The sequence below is a fragment of the Arachis hypogaea genome, chromosome 7, assembly GCF_003086295.3.
Source record: "Arachis hypogaea cultivar Tifrunner chromosome 7, arahy.Tifrunner.gnm2.J5K5, whole genome shotgun sequence".
Lineage (NCBI taxonomy): Eukaryota > Viridiplantae > Streptophyta > Magnoliopsida > Fabales > Fabaceae > Arachis > Arachis hypogaea.
This window is the reverse complement of record NC_092042.1, coordinates 5,588,418-5,612,369: the sequence shown is the minus strand read 5'-3', so window position 1 is coordinate 5,612,369 and position 23,952 is coordinate 5,588,418. Positions and strand designations below refer to the sequence as shown.

Sequence of the window (23,952 nt, the reverse complement as noted above, 5' to 3'; positions counted from 1 at the left end):
AATTTCCATGAACAATTCCAATTATTTGATCTATTGGGTCATCAGTAATTCTTTTGTCACAGATTGCTAAGCTTATTGGTGAATTAATTCTTTTCATATATGTAGATTTGATTAAAACTTGTATAGTACTAATATGAATCCATCCAATTTTAGATCTTTTCTGTTGATCCTTAATTTTCTCAATCTGTTTACTTAATTCTTCATCATTTATCAAAGCTATTTCAAGTTTTCCATTAGCAGATTTTATTTTTACAGGGGCTTCAAGTTGAATTTTTTCATAGTATATTATATTTTTTCTATTAAAAACTTCTTTTAAAAGACTTTGTTTATTAAAATTTTCATTTGATTTGAGATTTAGTTCTGTTTTTAGAACAGCCTGTTTTTCATTATCTAATAAAGCAGTTAATCTATAATAATCAGATTCTTTCGTTAATTCTAAGCTTTCTAAATAATTCATAACTAAGAGATTAGGACAAAGACGTACCTTTATGGAGAAAAACTTTCTTTATTTAGTATATTTTACATAAGGTGTTTTTATCTCCAGAGGAGAGATTGTAGATATTAACTCCAGAGGGGAGTTTAAAACTATTTTTTCCTAAGAAAATTCTTTTGTCAGACTACAGAATCGCCTCGACAGCTTCCTCCTTGCTTTCCTAGCATGTGAGTACTCTTAGCCTTCTACTTTCTGTTTTCTGATGCCTTCTACAATTGCCTAAGAAATCTATTTATAATGGTTGGGTCTGATGGACAATTCCTATCCTTACCCTTCTTAAGACGTCATTGCTTACGTCATTGTTTATTATCTTGCACCAGTTACATTGTTGGTGCTCTATGACCTAAGCGCTTACGTCATTATGCAATAATATTGAGGGATGCTTCAGATGCATTGTCCTCTTCTTTTATCATGTGGGTGGATGCACTGTCCTCTTCTTTCATCATGTGGGTGGATTTCATTTCATTATTGCTTCCTTCAGATATTTTCGAGACACATAGCTGGCACTTGTGGTCTTCTCTGTCTTTTATCAAATAGCAGAGATTCCTTTTTATCCCTTCAGGGAGCTTTTCTAAGAGTCCGGATAGATTATAGAATGCAGATTCAAATTCCACCAAGAGTCTCATCTCTCTTTCTTCAATTTCATTTCTTTTACTGGACACAAGCAGAGTATTTCTGCTTTTATAATTAATTTTTGTGTGAGATTCCCTTGTTATTTTTTGAGTTCTTTCAAAAATTCTTGCTAATGTGCTGGCTAGTCTTTCTTCATGACTGTAGATTGTTAAATCTTGAATTTGATCAATTGGTTGAAAGTTTTCTAGGAAGACGGACATGAATATTACTTGGTGTGCTGGAACTAAGCATTCTTCTTCTTCATTAAAAATAGGTTGACTATTTGTAAATTTTAGGGATATATCCCTTGGATTTACATTGTTAATCATATTTTTAAATCTCTTTACTGCATCAACGAATCCTGCAGGAAACTCACTAATAAGTTTTAGATCATTAAAAATTAAAATTGTATCAATTAATCCATACTGAAAAAATTGATAAGTGTCAGATGGGGAAGCCTCTAGAAAAATAACCAGCTTTGTTAGCTGTTCTTTGGCAATAGGATAGTATCACAAACTTGCCCTTTTTTCTTCAGTCCAATTCAGGACTATATTAAGGGTTTCTCTGAGATTTGATCTACAGACCCTTTTTTTTTCCCTGATTTCAGCCCTTGTAAGAATGTTTCTCATTATTCCCTCTGGACTTGAATCGGAGATTTATTTGCTCTTTTTAAGGTTTGTTCTGGATGAAGAGCTTCATATTCCCTGAAGGATTCCTTTGCCTCTTCTAGTGTTGAAAATCCTCCTTTATGAACTATCTTTGATTGATGTGTGAATGGTGCTATTTTTTCCCAGGCATCATATACTCCTTTCATGGGGCCATTATAAATCACATAATGTTTTTTGTCTTGTGTGGATTTTTTAATAATTTCAGCAATTGTTTTATTTTCTGAAATTTTTTCTTCACCTGGTTTGTCCACCATGCTTAGTTGGTTGAACTCTGATGGTTTTGCTTGTTGTGTTGATTTCATTGTTTCAATGGCCTTCTTGAGGGATTGGATCTGTGTCCTTATTTGCTGACAATGGTTGCATTCTTCGAGTTCTTGCTGATATTTTTGAATTTATTGATTTAATGCGTTGTACACGAAATCCATTCTCTTGTTAATGTATCTGCAATAATATTTTTGTCACCCTTAATATATTCAATTTTTATTGGATATTGTAACAAAAATAATTGTCATCTTACCAATCACCCATGATTATAATCAACTTTTAAATTGTATCGAATGAAACCTGTTAGGTAACTTGAATCTGTCTTTAATGTAAATTCTTTGGGTAGTAAGTCAATTTTCCATTTTTTAAGAGATTTAATTGCTGCTAGAGTTTCCTTTTCATGAGTAGTGTATCTCTGTTCTATTGGAGTAAAAATCCCTAAAATATACCTGCAAAGTAATTCCTTTGGGGAATATTTAGAATCTAGTGATTCTTTTTCTTGTTTCAAACTTTTTATAGCTTTCTTAGCTTTTAGACATCCTGACCAGGTTATGTCTGAAGCATCTGTTTCTACTATTAAGTAGTCATTTTCTACTGGAATATAAAGTTCCAGAAGCTTTTCACATAATACTTTGATTCTTTGAATTTGCATACTATATTTTTCTTTCCATTTCTATTCTTTTTTAGTACTTATTTTTGGAAATAAGTTTTTAGTGTATTCTGTTATATTCTTTAAAAAAATCCTTGATCAGAAATATAATTTATACACCCTAAAAAATTTTGTAATTGTTTTCTATCTTCTATTTTATTAGGGAATAAATTTACCTTTTCTAAAATATTTGGTTGAAGTTTTAGTTTTCCTTGAGTGGATAAAATTAACTCAAGAAATTCTATTTCTTGTCTTGCAATTTTTTCTTTCTTTTTGCTAAGAACTAATCCTTTTTCTTTACATCTTTCTAAAACTATTAATAATTTTTGAAGATGATCTTCTTTATCTTGTTTTGTAAAAATTAATATACCATCAATGTAAACTAAAATAAATTCATTTAACTCTTTTAGATTTTTTTCCATAAATCTTTGATAGATACATGGGGCTTGTTTTAATCCGAATGGTAAAACATTCCATTCATAGAGCAACACACTTGTTGATTCTTTTGTTGGGCAAGTAAAAGCAGTTAATTTCTTTGTTTATTCGTCTAAACGAAGTTGCCAATATCCTGATTTTACATCAAGAGATGAAAACCAAATTGCTCCTTTGATTTTTTCCAAAATAGAATCTTTTTTTGGAGGTTTATGAGCATCACCAACAGTTGCTTCATTCATTTTCTTATAATTAATTACCATTCTTCGTTTTCCCCTTTTAATTTCATTATTGTTTTCGACATAAAAGGCTGGAGCCGCATGAGGACTTTTGCTTAATCTTATAATTCCTTTTTCCAAAAGATCTTTACATTCTAATGAGAACTCTTCTCTATCTCTTGCGGAATAAGGAATTTTATTTGGAACATTTATTTCTTTTGTAGGATCTTTTAATTTAATGCTTACTAATTCTTTATTTGTATTTTTAACATCTAAAGGATTTTCAGGGCAAGTTTCATCCAAAAGTTCTTTTATTTTTATTTCAAGATTATTTTTTGGGATATTTATCTGAAAATATAAATTTAAATAACATGTTTCTAATATAGAAAATTTTTAAATTTTAAAATCTTATCTATGGTAGTAGTTGGTATCTTTATACGTTTTGATTTTTTATTTATTGAAGAATCGTGTGGAGCTTTTAAAACTATATATGTTAATTCTTGAATGAATGGATGATATAGTTTTAAGAAGTTGTTTCCTATGATAAAATCCATTCCAAAATCTAACATATATATGGATGGAACAATGAACCTATAATTTTGAATAAATATTTCAGTCATTTCTACTTTTTGGTCAATTTTATGTATTGATTTGTCAGCTATTCTAACTCTTAATGGTTTCTTTAATTTTTTCCAATCAAGTTTTATATTTGTACTGGCAAAGTATTGTGTTGCTCCAGTATCTATGAAAGCATTTATAAACTTTTCTGTTATTTTTATAGTAATAAATGTGGCATTATTGCTCAGTCTTTGAGTTTGTCTCTGAGACATATTCAAAAATATAGTCTAAATTATCATCTGATTCTTCTAATGGTTCCATGAAATAAGACTTAGCAATTTCTAATTGTTTGGTAAGATCTTTTTTATCCTTCTTTTTTGGACATTTATTTGCATAGTGTCCTTCTTCTTGGCAATACCAACACTTACAATTTTCTTTTTTTATTTGGGCAATAGTCATTTTTTTGTTTTTTGTTTTTATTGTTACTTCTTTTTCTAAAATACCTCTTTTTTCTTCAATTTTGATAGTATTTTCTTTTTCTAAATTGATATTTTCTTTTTCTTTGAAAATTTTTATTAAGACCATATTTTTGAGGTATTTCTTCGTTATCCTGACAGCAAATTATAATTATATTTTCAAATTTTTTTTGAGTTGCTTCTTGCATACAACGTTCTTTTATTTCCTCTCTTATTGCAGAGGTTGTTCCCCCCAAAATTATTTTCAATTGTTCCTCTATTTATTTCTCTTATAAATCTTCCCATTATAAATTCATTAGCAGGGTATGGAAATTTTGTTATATACATACTAAGATAATGGTTTTTATCTTCTTCTTTTAGTTTATAATAATGTATTCTATATTCACATATGTAAGATTCCACATTACATAAATCATATATTTGAATATTAGCTAAATGGTTTTTCGCTTCTTGATATTCTTTATTATAGACTTCTTGTCTATGATCTATAATATTTTTTCCAAAAAATTCTTTATATAGAATCATCATTATATGTAATATCTTATTGTAAACTGTTGTTTTTGTTGTTAATTCTTCTATTATTTAGTTTTCTATTGATGTCATATAATCTCTTACAGTTCCTTTAGTATAAAACCCTATATAATTCCAGATATCTCCTCCAGACAATTCACTAAGTTTTGGATTAGTAAAAGCTTCTAATAAGAAGGAATTCAACCAGTTCTCGAAAATTTCTTTTTCATTCTTTTTACAGTCTAAATCGAGCATTCTTTCTCCTTCCGTTTCCTGGATTTTAGGAACGTATTTGATGGTATTTTTGTATATTTTGAATTTTTATTTATAAATCCCTTTTTAAAAGCATAATTTTCAAAACCTGTTTCCCATTTAAATTGAGATTGATTATCCTTAGATGTTCCAGCTTCATTTTTTACTTGTATTGGAATTGCTGGATCTTCATCACTTGAATAATCTAGGATGTGTTCTTCATTTTCTATATTTTCAGAATTTACTAATTCTTCTTCTATTTGAAATTCTTGTTCCATAATATTATTTTCTTGAGCCATTTTTAATTGTTTAAAAAGCATTGTAACTTCTTCTAATTTTTCTTCAATATTCATAATTTCAATGGTGGTTTTACTTTTAGTTTTATTATGTTGGCTATATTTTGAATTTTTTCTTCTTTGTGATTCTCTTTCTGAAAATATTTATTTAATATTTGTTTAATTTCGTTTATATTAGGTTCCTCTTTTTCCTTATTTCTTTGAAAATTTATGGATACTAATATTTCTTCAAGCATATCTACTATAGAATTTAATTGTAGGTTAAACGTATGATAGAGATGTGGGGAATCATTTTCATGGTAGCATTTTTTAGAAATTTCATGTGAAATATAAGTTTTTTTCAGGTTTTTGAAGTCCTTCGAAAAAACTTATAGTAAAATAAAGATTTTGAGAAAAATCATTTTGTATTGATTTTAAGAATTTGGTATCATTATAATTAACATTAGTTAAAATCATTAGTTTTTGATCTATTAATTTTGATAATTTAATTATTTCTTCTCTTAAATCTTCTAATTTACTTTTTTCCATTAGGTGACGCTTTTCTCATAAAATGCTATGATTTTAAGTGTTATGTAGTTAAAAGTGTGGCTTTAAAATGTATGGTTTAGGTTTTGCCACGTGACGTTTTAGAAAAAGTTGCTTTGGAATCTTTATTTGAGTTGGTGCCTTTAAATCAAATATATATTGCCACAATAATAAAATTTGTTAATCTCAAACCTTTAAAAAAATGAAAAAAAATTAAAGTGTCGAATACAAAATTTTTTATTGCAACGGAAAACAATAAATTATAAAATAAAAAAAATTCACATATTGGTTTCACATAAATTTAATAGTTAAAACTATTAAATAATAATTTAACCAATTATAACAAAATATCTAATAATTTTAAACTGTTGATTTATATTAAAATAATTGTGAGTGAGTTTTGTTTCGAAATTAAAGGGATAATAACTCCCTTCTGTAATCACTGGGAGGATTATCAACAAATGGAATCAAGAATTAACTTTGAAACTCTCCTCAGTCCTTCCCTACATGTGTGTTGAACTCTAACATTCCAACAGCATAAACAACATAACTCTATTGATAACTTTGTGTACAATATTTTCAAGTTTTGTTGTCTCTAGTCTAATTCGTCTTATTTGAGTTCTCTCACGTATAATAATCTTTACCATTTACGTATTACTTTAGTTTCCAGCATTACAATTAAGCATCGATCATCTATCCTTGAACCCGATGGTTACAAGGGAGTGAATTGTTTCCGGTGAAAAAAAATTGGATGCTATTCGATGTATAATTTAATTTTTTATTTTTTTTATTTAATTTTGATCACATTTAAAGAATTAAAAATAAAAGATAACATTTTATTTTCTCAAGTGTTTTTTTTTCCTAGAGAGGATCTATTTCCTGGTTACAAGGCACGTTGAGGTAATACAAAATTTTGTGTGTTCATTGATCTCGAGTTAAGTTATTCAAACCAATAAATTGTACTGTTTACCAGCTATAACTACAATTTTTCACATGAAACTAGTTAACCTCTTCCTGCTTCAAAAAGAACAGATAAAACAAATTTGATTAGAAGATATTGCTAAGCCAAAAATAATATGTTAAAAATTCATATAAAAAAAACAATCTAAAGGGTAATAATATCAGTTACAGGTAACTCAGTTGGATCAAAGTCATCATCAAGAGTCTTAGAAAGCCTCAACAAGCTCCTCATGGCCAATATAGCCATGGGGTTCACATCATGCATGGACCGTGCAAACAAGCACCGGCAAGCCTCATTCGCCGCCGCAAACACCGCCTCATTTTTATTACTCCCCGGTCCCATCAAACAATGCGCCAGAATCCTCACCACAGGCTGCATCAGCTCCCACGGCATCGGTATCCTCCCTTCTGCCGCCGCCGTCTCTTCCACCGCCTTTCCACCACCTTTACCTTTACCCTTACCTTTCTCTTTCTCTTTCTCTTTCTTTTTCACGTCGATTTTGATTTCTGTTATTCCTTCTTCCTCGAAATGTTTATACATGCTACCGTCTTGTCCCGCCCAAATCTTACAAAACTCGCAGAAATCCACCTTCGACTCTGTCGGCATGGAAGATATCTTGCTGTAGAAGAGTTCTAACGCTACGCCGACGATTCTTGCTCTTCTCGTTGACCTAACAGTTCCGTGAGGCTCGAGCGTTGGGGAAACAACGGCGATGTTGAGATCCGTGGCGGAGTTTTTCGAAGGCGGTGGAGTTTTTGACTCGTGGTAGAGGCTAGGGTGGGAGAGATCAGGGAGCGTGGCGGTTACGGGCTGTCCGGCGCGTGAGGTTGTTTCGTGCGCGTAGAATGCTAACAGAACGGCTTCAAAACCGGCTTGAGGCTTTCGGTTATGGATTCGAGAGAGGTAGAGACCGGTGATGAGAGGGAGGAAGCGGAGGACGAGGAGTTGGAGGTCGGGGACGGAGGATTGGAAGGTATCGTATAGCCAGCGGCAGAGGTTGTTGTCGCCGGTGCCGGAGTTTGGGCGGCGGAGGAGGGCGGAGATGGGAGGGTAGAGGGCGGAGGGGTCGTGTGAGGAGAGCGGGGATGAGAGGATTGAAGAGAGGGATTGCATTGCGGATTTGATCTTGTCTTGGTGGGCGGGGTTGGTGGTGGCGGTGTTTGCTGGTGCGGTGGTGGGAGCGGTGGCAGGTGCGGTGGTGGGGGAGGTTTCCTCTTCTTCCGACGAGGAGGAGGAGGACGAGGAGGACGAGGACGACGTCATGTTTTTGTTGTAACTGTTTTAGTTGTGACGTGTGAGAGGGGACAGAAGAGAATGAAATGGCAGAAGATTTGTTTGAGAAAGAAAGAAAGAGAGAGAGAGAGGCGTAATCGAGGGAGAAAAAATAGGATCTTATTCTTATAACTGTTCTTGTGGATTATGATGATAACAATACCATGTGATCATGTTTTGTGCAACTCTAATTAACTAGATGAAATTCTCTTATAATTTCAAAATAATTATACGTAACTAGATTCTACTATGATTATGATATAGTAATTATAGTGATTATTTTAAAATAAACCATACATGAGTAAATTTTAGTATGATTATATTATAATAATTTAAAGCATAATTTTTATATTTTAGTAATATTTTATAATAATATTTAATAAAAAAATATTTTTTAATTTTAGTAATATTTTTTTATAATTAATGTAATCTCTAAAAAATTATTTGTTTTTTAAATTAATTTTTAAAATATTTTTTAATCAAATTCATTCTTTCAAAATTTTAAACTAATCATGCTAGGTTTTTAGTTACTTTCTTTGTTAATATAGTGTAAAAATTTATTAATGTACTATATTAAGTAATATCTCAATACACAATTAAAATTTTTAATTGATTATTAATATAAAAGGTTATGCTAGCCTACTAAGTAATTAATTGACTTTTTTGAATAATATAAATAACTATCAATTAAATAAAAATATATTATATCTTTAAATTATTTAACTAAATTTTAATATTAGAATAATTATCTGCACACTTTATTTACATTGTTTACTTATATTTTCCTTAATATAAAAATTATGTAGAGAATGACAGTAGATATTGGCGATGATAGTAACAAAAATAGTGATATTTTGTCTTTTTTAATAATTCTTTGACCGTGTCGAATTAATGTTATATTTGAGTAAATTATGTAAGTTTTAAATAAAGACAATAGTAGAAAGGATAAAATATCCGATAGAATTAATAGTTAAAAACCATAATGTCATTTTTTTTAATGAGAAATCGAATGAGAGTTAGCAAAATGATAAAGGGACGGTTGGGAAATGTTTCAAAATTAAAAAAGATGCTGCTGTGCATGCACGTTTCATATCAACACCTTATTCACGTTTTCCGGATAAAATAAAATATAGTAAGTCTAGAATAACTACAAGATGAATTCATAAATTTTAGGGTAAAATGTATATTTAAACTAAGATGAAATTAAAATTATACAATTCACTCAAAATAAAAAATGTTATATGAATTTTTTAATTGAACGTTTTTATGTAAATTGAATGAGGCATGTTGGAACTATACAATCCAACACTAATTTGAATAAGAGCAATTTAAATTATAGAAAAAATATAAATCGAATATGACAAATTTGATTTATACATGAACAAAATCTTGTATTAAATTGTAGGGGTGACCTCATATTAAATCAGATCGGATATGGCCAAAATTTTTATCAAAATCGTACTAAAATTATCGGATCAGATTTGATCCAATATCCGCAATTTTTAAACTTAGATTCGATCCGATCTGATCCGCACATTTATGGATCGGATCGGATATCGGATATCGAATATATCCACAAAATACAAAACTATTTTTATTATAAAATATCAATAAAATTAATTTTTTCTATTTTTTTAAAATATGTTTATTATTAAAATAATATTAAACATACTTTTCTTAAATAATAAATTAAAATAATACAACATATATGATAATTATTAGTTGAAATAAAACATATAAAGAATATTTACTTATTTATTTCCTTATTTTTGCGGATATGCAGATTGGATATGCAGATATCTACACAAAATTCGTAATCCAATCCTATTAGTGTGCGGATTGGATCGGATCCATATCCGCAATTTTCGTATCGGATTCGGATAAACACCGCGAATGTGCGGATCGGATCCGATCCATTAACACCCATATTGAATCGAATAAGATTGATTTGAATTATGCATGCACGTGAACACCTCACTAATTCGGATGACACCAATTCGAATAACACATCGTAATTTCCTTATATAATTCGAACTTGACTGATTCGAATTACCATGAACATATAAATCAAAGAAGGTAAATTCGATTTACTGTGACGCCAACATATATAAACATGATGTGAATGTAAATTCCTGCCATTAGAGTGAAAGACAATGGCTAATGAGGATAGTTTTCTAGTGTTGGTGCACTATAGAAGGTTGATTAAGAAAAAAAATACGCTCTGAAATTAAGTTTACTAAAAAGGATCCTCTCAGTGTTTTTCTAAAATCTACAACGAGCTTTGCTGAGTTCTTGAATTCTATAATCCAAAAACTGGGGTTGCAAGGCGTGAAACGGTTGAGAAGCTATTATATCGAATTCCGACTACAATTTTGCGAGATGATGTAAAATACGATTCGTTTGTCATATGCAGTGATGAGGATTTTGAGGTTTTGTTCCATTGTCGTCGATAGTTTCCCAAGGTCAGGACCCCTAAGCTTTTGGCAAAGCTTGTCGATGTGGTCTCTAGTTTAGGAGGTTCAAACCAGAATTCTCCAGCTCCAGCAATGCCAGCCTGTTCTAGTTAGAGGTCTGTTGGTGCCCCGTCATCTGTGCCTGTGATTGCACCTGAGGCAATGGTGATTGTCTCCCCGTCCATCGCAACTGACATACACCACAGTGGTGATAGAGGAGTTGGTATTACTGATGCAGCACCGGTTTCATTAGACGGTGGCACACCGGATGGTATAGATGATTTACTGCGGGATGATGATGACAATGATGACGTGGATCCGAACATCATTGCCGATGATAACGGTGGTGACATAGTAGCGAGTAATCCAGCTGGGGCTGGCGGAGCGTCTAGCTCAGGGACCCAACAGTACCCCCTGTATTTTTCAACTTTGGATTGGGATGCCATGAGACAGCAAAGGGTTCCCAGCAAATCTGTTGGATTTGGTGTCAGAGATACACAGAGTACTAGAAGTCTAGCGGAGTTTCAGGTTGGTCAGCAGTTTAAGGATAAAGAGGAGGCCGTGTTAAGCGTGAAGAACTATAGCATTCGACACGGGGTTCAGTATAAAGTAGTAAAGTCCGATTATCGCAAGTACTTTGGAAAGTGTAAGGAATTTGGCAACGGTGCACATGGTTGATTCAAATCAGTCTCCGCTACCGTAAAGGTATTTGGGAGATAAAACAATACAATGGACGTCATACTTATCTTGCCACCTCGATATCGAGTGACCACATGAGTCTTTGATTATCATGTGATCTCGGCATTCATACTGCCAATGGTTAGAGCTGATGCAGCCGTGTGTATCAAGGTACTGCCGAATGTGACAAAAGCACATTCCGATTTTAGACCGACTTACAAGAGAGTTTGGTTGGTTAAGTAGAAGGTCGTGGCACAGATTTACAGAGATTAGAACGTGTCATATAATGAGTTGCCGCAATGGGTCCTAGGTGTACAAATGACGATGCCTAGTACTGTTGTAGTATTGAGGACGAGTCTTGTGCGAGTGGGTGGGCAAGTGGATCAGGAGCAGGCCTATTGTCACCGAAATTTTTGGACATTCCCACTATGTATTGAGGCCTTCCGGCATCGCAAGCCATTGGTCAGTATTGACGGGACCCACCTATATAGAAAATATGATGGTACATTGCTCGTTGCGATTGCCCAGGACAGAAACTCTAACGTTCTGCCCGTTGCATTCGCACTTGTGGAGGGTGAGAATGCTAAGTCATGGTCGGTTTTTTCCATCCCACCTTCGCCAGCACGTGACTCCGCAATCGGGTGTTCTAGTGATATCAGATCGGCACAACGGTATCAAGGCAGCACTTAAGGCTCCCGACGGAGGTTGGCTACTACCTGCTGCATACAGTGCATTCTGTATTCGACATGTGGTCGCAAATTTTGCCCTGACTTTTAAGGGCAAGGATGCGCATAGTCTTCTGGTGAACGCGACATATGTCAAGATTGAGGTTGAATTTGATTACTGGTTTGATATCCTACGAAATGAAAACTCTGCCATGTATGACTAGGCTAACAGGATTGAGTATTCGATGTGGACTCAGCATCGGAATAAGGGTAGGAGATTCGGACATATGACGACGAATACCTCCGAGTGTGTGAATTCAATATTAAAGGGAGTGAGGAACCTTCCAATTTGTTCACTGGTGAAATCCATGTACGGGAGGTTGGCCGAGCTATTTGTTCGCAAGGGGAAAGAGGCTGAGGCCTAGTTGGAAACCGGACACCAGTTTAGTCGGCATCTAATGAAGTCTATAAAGGCTAATCTGAAGAAGTCACGATGTTTCATAGTGACTTTGTATGATAGGGATAATTCTAAGTTCACTGTTGCCGAGACCACGCCTACTAGGTCGTTCTCACTTGGTAGTTACTGAGTATCACTCGGGGATCAGACATGTGATTGCGGATATTTTCAGGCACTTCATTATCCATGTTGTCATGCCTTAGCTTGTTGTGCGTATTCATGTATGACTTGGTAGCCCTGTGTGCAAAGGTGTATCGCCATAGCTCGGTTTTCAGCATGTATTGGATGGGGAAGTGTAATCCTCCAAAGTCCGTATCAAGACCTTCACTGGTTAGCAGGTTTGATAGAAGCTGACCTAGACTAACCCATGTATGACTCTCATCTATAGCCTGGTCATCACTGGAGACACCGACAAAGTAATCACCGAATGGCCCTCCGCCATCTCCCCCGCCGCCCTCCTCCAAATCATCACCCACACTAGAACCATACCAGTCTCCACCATGGGATACTCTACCACCGTCACCGTGCGCACCTCTTCCAAACCACTCCCCATCTCACCATCACCTTCGCCATAATGCCCGCCATCATGCCCACCATCAACCCCATCATGATCCCCACCATCACCATCCTCGTCAAGACTGTCATCATCATCATGTCCACCTCTCCCCTATCTCCAGCACTAACTCGACGACCACCCCTCCCAGTCTGTCCAGCACGACCCGTACCTCATCCACCACCTCTACCCCTGTCCTCACCTCCCGCCGTCGCATGCTCGAGGCACCGCCACTCACGCTGGTTCCTACGTGTCTCAACATGAGCTCTTCGCTCAACTCGACACCTATTTGGAACATTATCCACCCGATCCTTGTCAGGAACTCGACATGGACCTCGCTGAGTCACCTCGACCGGAATAAGAATGGCCCTGTGGTAAACGAGGAAGAGATTAGGTGTTAGGTGATAGGAATCTCCTGCCATGCTGGCTCCACCAATCCAGAAACTCATGCGACGGACTTGGGTATGGCTCAACATCAAACTGAATCCCATAATCTATCTGGTTGTCTCAATGGAGGTGCCAAAACTGCAAGCTGTGTGGGAACCATCGATCACCGCCTTTACCATCCTTTGACATGAAGAAGTCGATATCTATTGATGCTTGGGGTCAAGGTTGTACTCCACCAAACTGTGGTAGCACCCGATCTAAACTACATCATGAGAGCTATACGACATCTAAATGAACTGTGAATAGAAATAGTTATGACACGTCATCGTTAAATATATAGTTTTGCCAATTCAAGAGAGATTTTAACTATATAGAGTGGTTGAAATACTCACATTTTCAGCCTGTAAGATATCTATCCTGAGCCTCCAACTCGCAACTCGAGGTCCTTCTCGCTCGCCGTAGGGTTATGACCTGACCATCTGCAACCCAAACCCAAGTTATCACTAAATGAAGCTAACAACAAATAATTGTGACAAATAATGCATTTGAATAGAATAACACCTCGAGGCTAAAGGCCAACCGAACGTATCATGTCTAGTGGGTCTAATTCAGGGAACTGCCAGAAGATCCATGACTGAAGCAGCTGTAATTGTCCAGCTAACTTCACAACGTGCCTGTTCCCCACGCGGAACATGCACCGGTATAACCATGAGAGAGAAACTGATCCCCAATTGTACCCATCCATGTCCTCAAGTCTGCCTACGTATGGCAGCCATCTAATGTAAATGCGAGTACTGGACTTGTTGACAAATAGCTGAGTCCCCAACATCATCATGATATAGGCCCAGGCATACCTCCTAACAGTGGCCTCATCGGCACCATCAGGAAGCTCTCTGAATGTCTACTGAAACCAATTGCATTTCATTGCGAACTTGTCTATGCAGTTCGCAGGAGGCGATACATCCAGCAACTCCTTGAACGACGCCCATGCTGGACAACCACCCTCGATGTATGTCTCAAAATCTGTCAGGCAACCACTGATATAATGTCCATTGATCGGTAGCCGTAACTGGTACGCCACGTCTTGCAGTGTAATCGCGCACTCCCCGAACGGCATATGAAACGTATGCGTCTCTGGACGCTATCGCTCCACGAATGCACTAACTAGCGGTTCATCCAACCTAAATCAAGCTCGTTCAACCTTACAAGATGGTATAAACCGGCCATCTGCAAGTACGGAACGATCCTCTCGTCCAAGCGCATACCCTGCTGTCGTCGCATGCTCGTGTTACATCAGTGGGGCTGCATAAAAAATGTATCAAATTGTGTTTGATCTCGGAACAATACAACATTATTAACTAATACATATATCCAAAGAATACAACTTGTACGCAACCAAATAATGTTACGCGTTCAAATATGTTATATATGCATCAAATTGGGTCTAATAAAAAATAGTATAACATTAACAAAAAAATTGACTTTAACGACTGAGTTTAATGTTAATAAAAAAAATCTGACTCTAAATAAGTTGCACCCCCATTATCCTTACTACTCATATTCTTTTACTTATTTGTAATCACTATCCAAATTAAAATTTGCTTCGTCGAACCTCTAAAAACTAATAGATCATTAATACAACAACTCTATCTAACTTAACAATTCTAAATAATGACTAGCGTTATAAGAAAAAAAAGTAACACAAGAATTCCTATTTTAGAAAAAAATGTGCGCACTAACCTCTTCATTTATAACACCAGTTATATGAGCAAATCCATCCAAACGATAAAGCTGGTTTGGGTTATTTTCCATCAGTGGAATATCCGAATGTTGAACACGGAGTTTTAGGATAGAATTTTTTCTGGAATTTGGTGGGGCAGGGGTTTGAAATTATAGTTCGAATGAGCTCAAGTCGAACTATATTTATAGGATAGACATTGGTAATTTGAATGAGTCCAATTCAAATGACCTTGGGCTGCTTCTTGGTGGTAATTCGAATCAATCCACGTCGAAATTAGTTACTATGGACAAATCGAAACAACTTGTTTTAAATTACAATGTGCGCAAAACTGCTTGTAATTTGAATTGGTGTCATTCGAATTAGTGGGGATGTTCACGTGCATGCATAATTCAAATCAATGTGATTCGATTTAATACAAGATTTCGTCCATGTATAAATCAAATTGGTCAGATTCGATTTGTATTTTCTTTGATAATTCGAACTGCCTTGATTTGAATTGGTGTTGATTATATAATTTAAATGAGTCTCATTTGATTTATATAAAAACGTCCGGTTGAGAGATCCACGTAACATTTTTTATTTTGGGTGAATGGTATAATTTTGGTTTTATTTTAGTTTAAATATGTATTTTATCTTAAATTTTAAAAAATAATTTTTTCGAAAGAATTTATGATAAATTTATAAGTTATAAATTACCGAAAAAAATCAAATAAGAAATTGAAATCTTAGATTTATAGTATTTTTTTGTGTGTCTACTTATTAGTATTTAGAAAATTATAATACTTGACATAATTTATTTTTCTGATTTTTTATCTTCTTTCTTTATGACTTATAAATATATCGTCACAATTTTAGGAAAACTTACTCCCTATTATTTATAGTATTGCTAAAAAAATAATGAATAGACCACAAAAATTATCCTTCAATTAATTATTGAAAAAATACTCGTCAAATTATTTAACCATAAAATACTATTAAAATATTTTAAAATACATAAAATATTATTAAAATATTATATATATATTTTAAATTATTTTTGATTATTAATAAAAATAAAAAATATTATTTAATATAAAATTATTAAATTTTAACGATAAAAGTTTTTGTTTTTTTAATCAGATTTTTTTAGTAACTAAAAAAAATTTGATTAGAAAAACAAAAAAATCGTCAAACTTACAAAAATTATCGTCAAAATCCAATAATTAAATTCTTCGAAGAATGTATATTTTATAGTTAGATATTTGAGGAAGTTTAAAATATTTGTATTGTTAATAAATTTAAAAAGTATTTTCATTAATAATTTAATTATTTAGGGCATTTGTAGTAAAATAATTAAGAAGAATACTAGTGAACAATAATTATTTTAAACATCATAAATAACTACCAATTAAATATAAGTATATTATACCTTAATTTGATACTATTTATTAAATTTATTTTTTTAAACCTATTAATTTACATTATTCACACATTATTCAAGAATGTTATTAGTTATCTATACTTTTTCAATAATTAATTATGAAAACAAGAAGGATAGAAGCGTGAATTCGCGGATTGATTAGTGTTCTCTTCAAAGTTCACGGTGACCACCGAACACTGAGGGTGAAATTTGGGGATCTGATTACTTCATCGTTCTAACTTGTAACCCTAACCACATAACGCCTCTTAGCTTCATTCAATTCACACCTTCACCTTTTTCTCTCTGCTTCTTCTCCGCTTCCACGCTTTTCTTTCTTCCCCTCAAGGTAATTCTTCTTTCCATTCTCAATCGGAATATCTTTTTGTTCAATTTCCCCATTTTGCATTTGTTTTTCGTGTGTGTGGGGTTCTTTTTCTATTTTCTGTTAGCTCGTCATCCTTGAATTTCTCTTAATTTCGTTTTTTAATATATATTTTTTATTCTTTTGCAGAAAATTGAGGATTTCTCTATCGTTTTATTTGGCTACCGATTCTTTCTAAGCTGATTTTTGGCCTTACCTTGGTTATCTTATTCGTAGGAAGCTTCAATTAGGGTTTCAGCTTCCCCCCCCAAATTCGAATTTTGTTGGCTTAGGTATTTGGATAATTTGTTAGAATTTGTGTGCCACTGGAGGGTTTGAATTTTCAACCCTATTGTTTTGGAGTATAGCATCCCATTCTTTTATGGCATTTAGGTGCCCAAGGAGTACTACTGAGGTTTCTGAAAAATTGGTAGATTTTGTAGCAAATCCAGGCATAGGCATAGTTGAACCAACTCTAGTTAGTCACAAACCCAATAGTGAAGGAATTTCAATCTCTGATATTGTTCCGAGTACAAAGGGTGAGTATAGGAAGGGTGACAGTTTGAAGGGAGCATCAAAGTTTAATTCCAAGAAAGGAATCAAAGCCTCTGGCAGTGGTTTGAATCAATCATCATTGACTGCTGAAGTGGTTTATGATTGCCGTCGGTCCATCACCGACCTTCCTCCGGCAATAATTTCCGAGATTCTGAATTGCCTTGACCCCAAAGACCTTGGCATTGTTTCGTGTGTCTCCACGATTCTCCATAGGCTTGCGTCCGAGCACCATGCTTGGAAGGAGTTCTATGCTGAAAGGTGGGAACTTCCAGCAGTTCCTGTGGCCCTGGAATTAGATGTTGCTGATGAGAAGTCATGGAAGGAGCTATTTGTGGAGAGGGAGTTTAGGAGTAAGACTTTCATGGGACGTTACACTATGGATGTATTGTATGGCCATACTGAAGCAGTTCGGACCGTTTTCCTGTTGGCCTCTGCAAAGCTTATATTTACCTCTGGGTATGACTCTGTTGTGAGGATGTGGGACATGGAGGACGGGTTATCAATCGCATCGTCACGGCCCCTTGGCTGCACCATTCGTGCTGTTGCAGCAGATAGAAGACTGCTGGTTGCTGGTGGTACTGATGGATTTATTCATTGTTGGAGGGCTGTGGAAGGACTACCCCATCTGTTTGACCTTAGAGGGTCTCAAGACCAGAATACTGAGGTTAGACTTTGGGGACATGAGGGTCCAGTGACATCACTTGCTTTAGATTTAACAAGGATTTACAGTGGTTCGTGGGACACGACTGTTCGAGTGTGGGACCGTCATTCAATGAAGTGCATTGAGGTGCTAAGGCACAGCGATTGGGTTTACGGACTTGTTCCTCATGATACTACAGTTGCCAGCATATCAGGTTCAGATGTGTACATTTGGGATACCAATAGTGGGAGTTTGTTGACTATCATTTTCAGTGCTCATGTTGGCAACACTTATGCTTTGGCAAGAAGCCATACAGGGGATTTCCTTTTCACTGGAGGTGAAGATGGTTCAATACACATGTATGAGATCATAGACGACGGCTGTGAGGCCAAAGCTTGGCAAGTTGCTGCTTGGATTCCTCACACAGGTCCTGTGTATTCACTTGCCTTTGAGTTTCCATGGCTTGTGTCAGCATCAAGTGATGGCAAGCTTGCTCTAATTGATGTGCGAAAGCTGCTGAGGACTAGCAGGCATGCTCTGAGGAAGAGGAGTTCAAAGGTGAAGTATTTTGATGCTGGTGCAATAGAGCCCCCACAGAGGATGTTGCATGGATTTAAGAGCAATCTCTTTGCTGTAGATATAGGAGCTGATCGGATTGTCTGTGGTGGGGAAGAGGGTGTTGTCAGGATCTGGGATTTCTCTCATGCTTTAGAAATTGAGCGTAGAGCCCGGGCACTTAGAGGGATGCGGTTAGAGCACCGGATGAGGCGGCGTAAGCTCCAAACGGAGCTGAGCAGCAGCAAAGGTGGCCGTAGTGATCAATGTTCAGTTGCGGCCAAGAAGAGTTCAGTGAATTGTATCTGGCCCAACAAACGTGGGTTAAGTGGAAAGGTGAAGGCATAGTTATGGTCCCTGTTGTTTGCTTCGATGCACAATTGTCTATTTCTGTTCTTACATAATTGATGTATACGGTATTTGGATTTAGTTTCTCTCTTATATTAGCATGATTTAATCAGGCATATTTTTAGTAATTGGATCAAAGAAGACTCCAGGTTTAGAAAGTAAAGTGTTGTTTATGTCCATTGCCTACTGAATTTTGATGTGAAATTCAGTGGAAACTTTATTCCCATAACTAGGGATTTGGGTGACAGGAGTCACAGGACCATGACTTATTAAGACAGTAGGTGAAAATGTCACTTAGTTAAACATTAATTTTCAATGATGGATTGATTAAAAGAAAAATTATCAATTAACTATGAACATTGCGCTGTATTACCCGAAACTCTGATTAACTTGACCCAACTCACGGAAATTTCATGAAAGGGGTAGGAATCTTCGAGCAAAGTAAAATTTAATACTATAATTATAATCGAAATCATATACAAATACAACATAATTTAACAATTAAACATCAATCTCTAGTTAATATAAGTGATTCAACACACACCCACCTTTAAGTTAATTCATATTTTCTTTCATTCCAAACTTCATGTACTATCAAAGTTCGTTAGTCTGGCTAGACATATATATCCATGTCTTAATCTTAAAACTTAGATGGATAAGGTTGTTGCCAGAAATTGGCCATTCTAATTTCTTCCTCTTGTTTTTACAATTTATTTACTTTTTTATTTCTTAGATAGGAAAAACAAATGAATGAAATAATAAATTTTTCTGACAATGAGGTTGTTGAGAAATGCTAAACACATGACCGTTCCCTTGTCTTCTCAAATGTAAACTGAAAAACAGAAATACACACTTTGTCCTGTTTTAAGTTCATCTACAACCAAATGGGAAAACTATTGAAGAGAAACCATTAAAATAGCTACACTTATTGGAATGATTTAGTAGCAAAATCAGTTTTATAGAGCCAAGGCTATGCATATCAATATGAAAATAAGAGGTTTTGATGTTCAACTTATTGTTATGCTAATGAGCATGTTAAGCTTAGTTTATTGTCAAAACAAAGAGGTAGTCAGTACCACTAACATTGATGGTGGTAGAATTGGTTCACATTCATATGCATTTTATGTGTTAGGTGATTCCTCAGTTGATTGTGGAGACAACACTCTCTTCTACCCTCTCCTTCATGGTCATTTCTCTTTGTATCCATGTAATGGCTCTGATTCCACACTTCTTCCTCAACTTCTTGGTATGATCTCTTTTCTCTTTACTCTTATCTTTCTGTGCTTGCTCTCAAATACATTAGGATTGTTGAACTGAAATTGTTGTTGTAGCTGAAAAGATTGGACTGAAATCAATGAGACCATTCTATGGTCAAAATGGATCTGTAGAGGAGATCTTTGGGGGTCTCAACTTTGGATCAACACAAGCTACAATCATGAACCAGGGAAGCCAAAGCCACCAATCACTCAACCAACAACTCCGGCAAGTTTCCGAGACCATGCAGCTGTTGCAGCTGCATCTGGCCACGGACATTGCTCTCCAATTCACAAGATCCTCCATCTTTGCTCTCTCATTCGGCAAAGACGATTACATTGATCTCTTCCTTCAGAACTCTACCAACCAAATATCCAACCACACTTTTGCCACCATTCTTGTGGATCAAATGACAAATGCAGTGAGGTACCTCTATGATGCAAATGCAAGGAAGATCATATGCTTCGGAATCCTTCCTTTGGGGTGCACTCCACGCGTGGCGTGGGAGATGAATCGCACGTCAGATTACAATGGAAGTGGTTGTGAGGAGCAAGTGAATGATTTGGTCATGGAATACAATAACTTGCTAGAGGAACATATGGCCAAGCTTAACACTGAACTCCCTGAAATTCATGTGGTGTTCTGTGATGTATACCATGGAATGATGGAGATTATCAACCAACCTTGGCTTTTTGGTATGTTAATTTCTCCCTTCTTAAACTTCAAGATTATAATAACAAAAAAAAATTGACCAAAATTATAGATGCTTTGGATTGTGTTTTATACATTTGTATTTTGTATAGTACATACAAGTATTTATTAAGAAATACTGATATGTTCTACGAATGAATGAAGTACGATCTATTTAAATACTCAAGGAGCATATAATAAGGTTTTTTAAAAAATATTTATAGACATTTCACGTTGTATTGTATATTGAATCGATTCATGTCTACACCACCATTTGGTGTGTTGCTACTCCAATTGGGAGTGGCATCTCATCTAATAATAATAAGAAGAATAAATGTCTTTTTCGGTCCCTTATTATTGACTCGAATGATATAGTGCCATTTACAATTCGAATCTTTAAACAGTTTCTAATTATTCAAGTAATTAGTCTAAACAGCTCTTATAAACATTGATTTTTCAAGAACTACTTAAGACTAATTATTTAAATGGTTAGAAATTAATCATGGATTTTTAAATTATGATATGATATTTTGTCATTTAAAAAAAGGAGAATGCTAGGGGGACAATGATTTTATTGAACAATATGAACAACCACCAATCAAATAAAAACACACTACACCTCCAAATTAATCTTCTAAATTTTAATATTAAAATAACCATCCGTACACTAATAAAATGAACATCCACATTGTTTAATATTTTCATTGTTCACCTATACTTTTCCTTAAAAAAATTATCACCGAAAAGAATATTTAACATAACTCAGTCTGGAGATAATATCCAAAATGAATAGCCAACACCTTTTTCAATTGTGAAACATGAAAGTGAACATGATTTGGTTTGTGAATGTACAGGTTTTGTAGACACAAAGACGGCATGTTGTGGACTAGGCTTGAATGGTGCAATGATAGGATGCATGTCCATGGACATAGCATGCAACGAACCTTCAAAACACCTATGGTGGGATCTATTGAACCCTACACAAGCAGTAAACTCAATCCTAGCTGATGCAGCGTGGTCTGGCTCACTAATCTCAAATCTTTGCCATCCTATCACCATCCATGAATTGGTCAACATCAAAGTGTAGAAGAAACAACCACCACCATTTTTCTTGATTGATCATATCTTTTTACCCTATATGTTAGCTTTGAAGATGTTACAAAACACAAGTTCTTAAGTCTAGCTTACTCCATTTGCTTTTAGTATTTAATACACCATAAAGAACGGTTGTTAAGTGTGATCTTATAAGTATAATTATGATTTACTAAAATGGGTATTTGATTCTGACATCATTTGTCTTTATGCTATGTAATAAATTCAAGTCATGCATAGTTCTGACTCTGACACCATTTGTCTGTGTCAACATTCAAGTCATGTACATCGAAGTTCAAAAAAGATGCCCAACGTTACTTTAAAAATGTAAAATATTTTTATGTTGCTTACTAACTCTCTCATCTAGTTTCAAGATCTAGAGCTCAGATTTATAACAAAATAAACCCTAAATACTTGCATTTTTTCAAAAAAAAAAAAAAAAAACAAACCCCAATTCTCATTCTCCATCTTCATCAATGGCGGCAAAAATTCCAACTTTTTCACCATTTTCACTGAACACAAAAACCAAAAGCTCAAAATCCAAATTGCATGTTAACAAACTCACCATCATAGCCTCCAAATCTACTCACCCGTCCATCGCCGGCAGGAAGCTCCGCGCGGCGGTGATCGGTGGCGGCCCAGCCGGATCCTCCGCCGCGGAGGCCCTGGCAGCTGGAGGCGTCGAGACATTTCTCTTCGAGCGCAACCCGCCGTCCGCGGCCAAACCCTGCGGCGGCGCAATCCCTCTCTGCATGCTCGACGAGTTCTCCATCCCTCTCCACCTGGTCGACCGCCACGTCACACGCATGCGCATCTTCTCTCCTTCCAACATCGCCGTCGATTTCGGCAAAACCCTAAAATCCAACGAGTTCATCGCCATGCTCCGCCGCGAGGTCCTCGACTCTTTCCTCCGTTCACGCGCCGCATCCGCCGGTGCCACCGTCATCTCCGCCCTCGTCACGGCCGTCGACCTACCTCCATCGCCGACCGCTCCCTACACCATACACTACACCGTACAGAACACCTACCGGCGGAGGCTTGCCGTCGACGTCGTGATCGGCGCCGACGGAGCAAACAGCCGCGTCGCAAAATCAATCGGCGCCGGGGACTACACCTGCGCAATCGCGTTCCAGGAGAGGATCAGATTGCCGGACGAGAAAATGGCGCATTATGAAAATCTCGCCGAGATGTACGTAGGCAACGACGTATCTCCCGATTTCTACGGTTGGGTGTTTCCCAAATGTGACCACGTGGCAGTGGGCACTGGTACTGTGCGCTCGAAGCAGGGTATTAAGTTGCTCCAGAGAGGGATCAGGGATAGAGTCCGTGACAAGATCAACGGTGGAAAATTGATCAAGGTAGAGGCGCACCCTATTCCAGAGCACCCACGTCCAGTGAGAGTCAGAGGACGCGTGGCACTCGTTGGTGACGCAGCAGGCTACGTCACCAAGTGTTCCGGCGAAGGAATATACTTCGCCGCGAAATCGGGCCGAGTTTGCGGAAACGCCGTGGTTAAGGCATCAGAGGGGGGTCTTAAAATGATCGACGAACATGATCTAAGAAGGGAGTATCTGAAAATTTGGGATGGGGAATATACTAGTATGTTCCGGTTTTTGGATCTGTTGCAGAGGGTTTTCTACGGTAGTAACGCTGCTAAGGAGGCATTGGTGGAGCTTTGTGGGGATGAGTATGTTCAAAGAATGACTTTTGAGAGTTACTTGTATAAGAAGTTAGCTAAAGGGAGAGTTTTGGATGATGCTAAGATGGTTATGAACACTATTGGGAGTTTGGTGAAGTGTAACATTTTAGGGAGAAAAATGGAAGGTTTGATAATATAGATGATGATAACCATGTAACAACTTTGGTTTTGTTTCATGAATCTCTTTGTTAGTATTTTATCTATATCTTCTTGATTTTTGGGAATTATTATATGTTGAA

The 23,952-nt window shown here is 35.8% G+C and overlaps 5 protein-coding genes across 5 annotated transcripts; 3 read left to right on the top strand and 2 right to left on the bottom strand.

The window, feature by feature from the left end:
- Positions 1–7,014: 7,014 nt before the first annotated feature.
- On the bottom strand, positions 7,015–8,321 carry LOC112702181 (uncharacterized). The gene has a single exon (XM_025753115.3). The coding sequence runs from the start codon at positions 8,175–8,177 to the stop codon at positions 7,059–7,061; it is 1,119 nt and encodes a 372-aa protein (XP_025608900.1). The 5' UTR covers positions 8,178–8,321; the 3' UTR covers positions 7,015–7,058.
- Positions 8,322–13,947: 5,626 nt separating this feature from the next.
- On the bottom strand, positions 13,948–14,496 carry LOC140174263 (protein MAIN-LIKE 2-like). The gene is made up of 2 exons (XM_072198654.1): positions 14,341–14,496; positions 13,948–14,280 (listed from the first exon to the last, which is right to left on the bottom strand). Exons 1-2 carry the CDS (start codon positions 14,494–14,496, stop codon positions 13,948–13,950), a joined length of 489 nt encoding a protein of 162 aa, XP_072054755.1.
- A 2,103-nt stretch (positions 14,497–16,599) lies between these two features.
- On the top strand, positions 16,600–19,317 carry LOC112702175 (F-box/WD-40 repeat-containing protein At5g21040). Its single transcript, XM_025753110.3, has 2 exons — positions 16,600–16,865; positions 17,031–19,317. The coding sequence occupies exon 2, from the start codon at positions 17,263–17,265 to the stop codon at positions 18,976–18,978; it is 1,716 nt and encodes a 571-aa protein (XP_025608895.1). The 5' UTR covers positions 16,600–16,865; positions 17,031–17,262; the 3' UTR covers positions 18,979–19,317.
- A 496-nt stretch (positions 19,318–19,813) lies between these two features.
- LOC112702180 (GDSL esterase/lipase 7) lies at positions 19,814–22,187 on the top strand. Its single transcript, XM_025753114.3, has 3 exons — positions 19,814–20,224; positions 20,310–20,927; positions 21,777–22,187. The coding sequence occupies exons 1-3, from the start codon at positions 19,951–19,953 to the stop codon at positions 22,007–22,009; spliced, it is 1,125 nt and encodes a 374-aa protein (XP_025608899.1). The 5' UTR covers positions 19,814–19,950; the 3' UTR covers positions 22,010–22,187.
- LOC112702176 (geranylgeranyl diphosphate reductase, chloroplastic) lies at positions 22,169–23,937 on the top strand. The gene has a single exon (XM_025753111.3). The coding sequence runs from the start codon at positions 22,491–22,493 to the stop codon at positions 23,850–23,852; it is 1,362 nt and encodes a 453-aa protein (XP_025608896.1). The 5' UTR covers positions 22,169–22,490; the 3' UTR covers positions 23,853–23,937.
- The last annotated feature ends 15 nt before the right edge of the window (positions 23,938–23,952 follow it).

Excerpts from the sequence above, each read along its gene's own strand:
- LOC140174263 (XM_072198654.1), bottom strand. The coding sequence starts at position 14,496 with ATGCCGTTCGGGGAGTGCGCGATTACACTGCAAGACGTGGCGTACCAG. Across the intron at positions 14,281-14,340 it reads CGTTCAAGGAGTTGCTGGAT|ACATTCAGAGAGCTTCCTGA; the intron begins GTATCGCCTCCT and ends TGGTTTCAGTAG.
- LOC112702181 (XM_025753115.3), bottom strand. The coding sequence starts at position 8,177 with ATGACGTCGTCCTCGTCCTCCTCGTCCTCCTCCTCCTCGTCGGAAGAA.
- LOC112702176 (XM_025753111.3), top strand. The coding sequence starts at position 22,491 with ATGGCGGCAAAAATTCCAACTTTTTCACCATTTTCACTGAACACAAAA.
- LOC112702180 (XM_025753114.3), top strand. The coding sequence starts at position 19,951 with ATGCATATCAATATGAAAATAAGAGGTTTTGATGTTCAACTTATTGTT. Across the intron at positions 20,225-20,309 it reads ACTTCTTCCTCAACTTCTTG|CTGAAAAGATTGGACTGAAA; the intron begins GTATGATCTCTT and ends TTGTTGTTGTAG. Across the intron at positions 20,928-21,776 it reads CAACCAACCTTGGCTTTTTG|GTTTTGTAGACACAAAGACG; the intron begins GTATGTTAATTT and ends GTGAATGTACAG.
- LOC112702175 (XM_025753110.3), top strand. The coding sequence starts at position 17,263 with ATGGCATTTAGGTGCCCAAGGAGTACTACTGAGGTTTCTGAAAAATTG.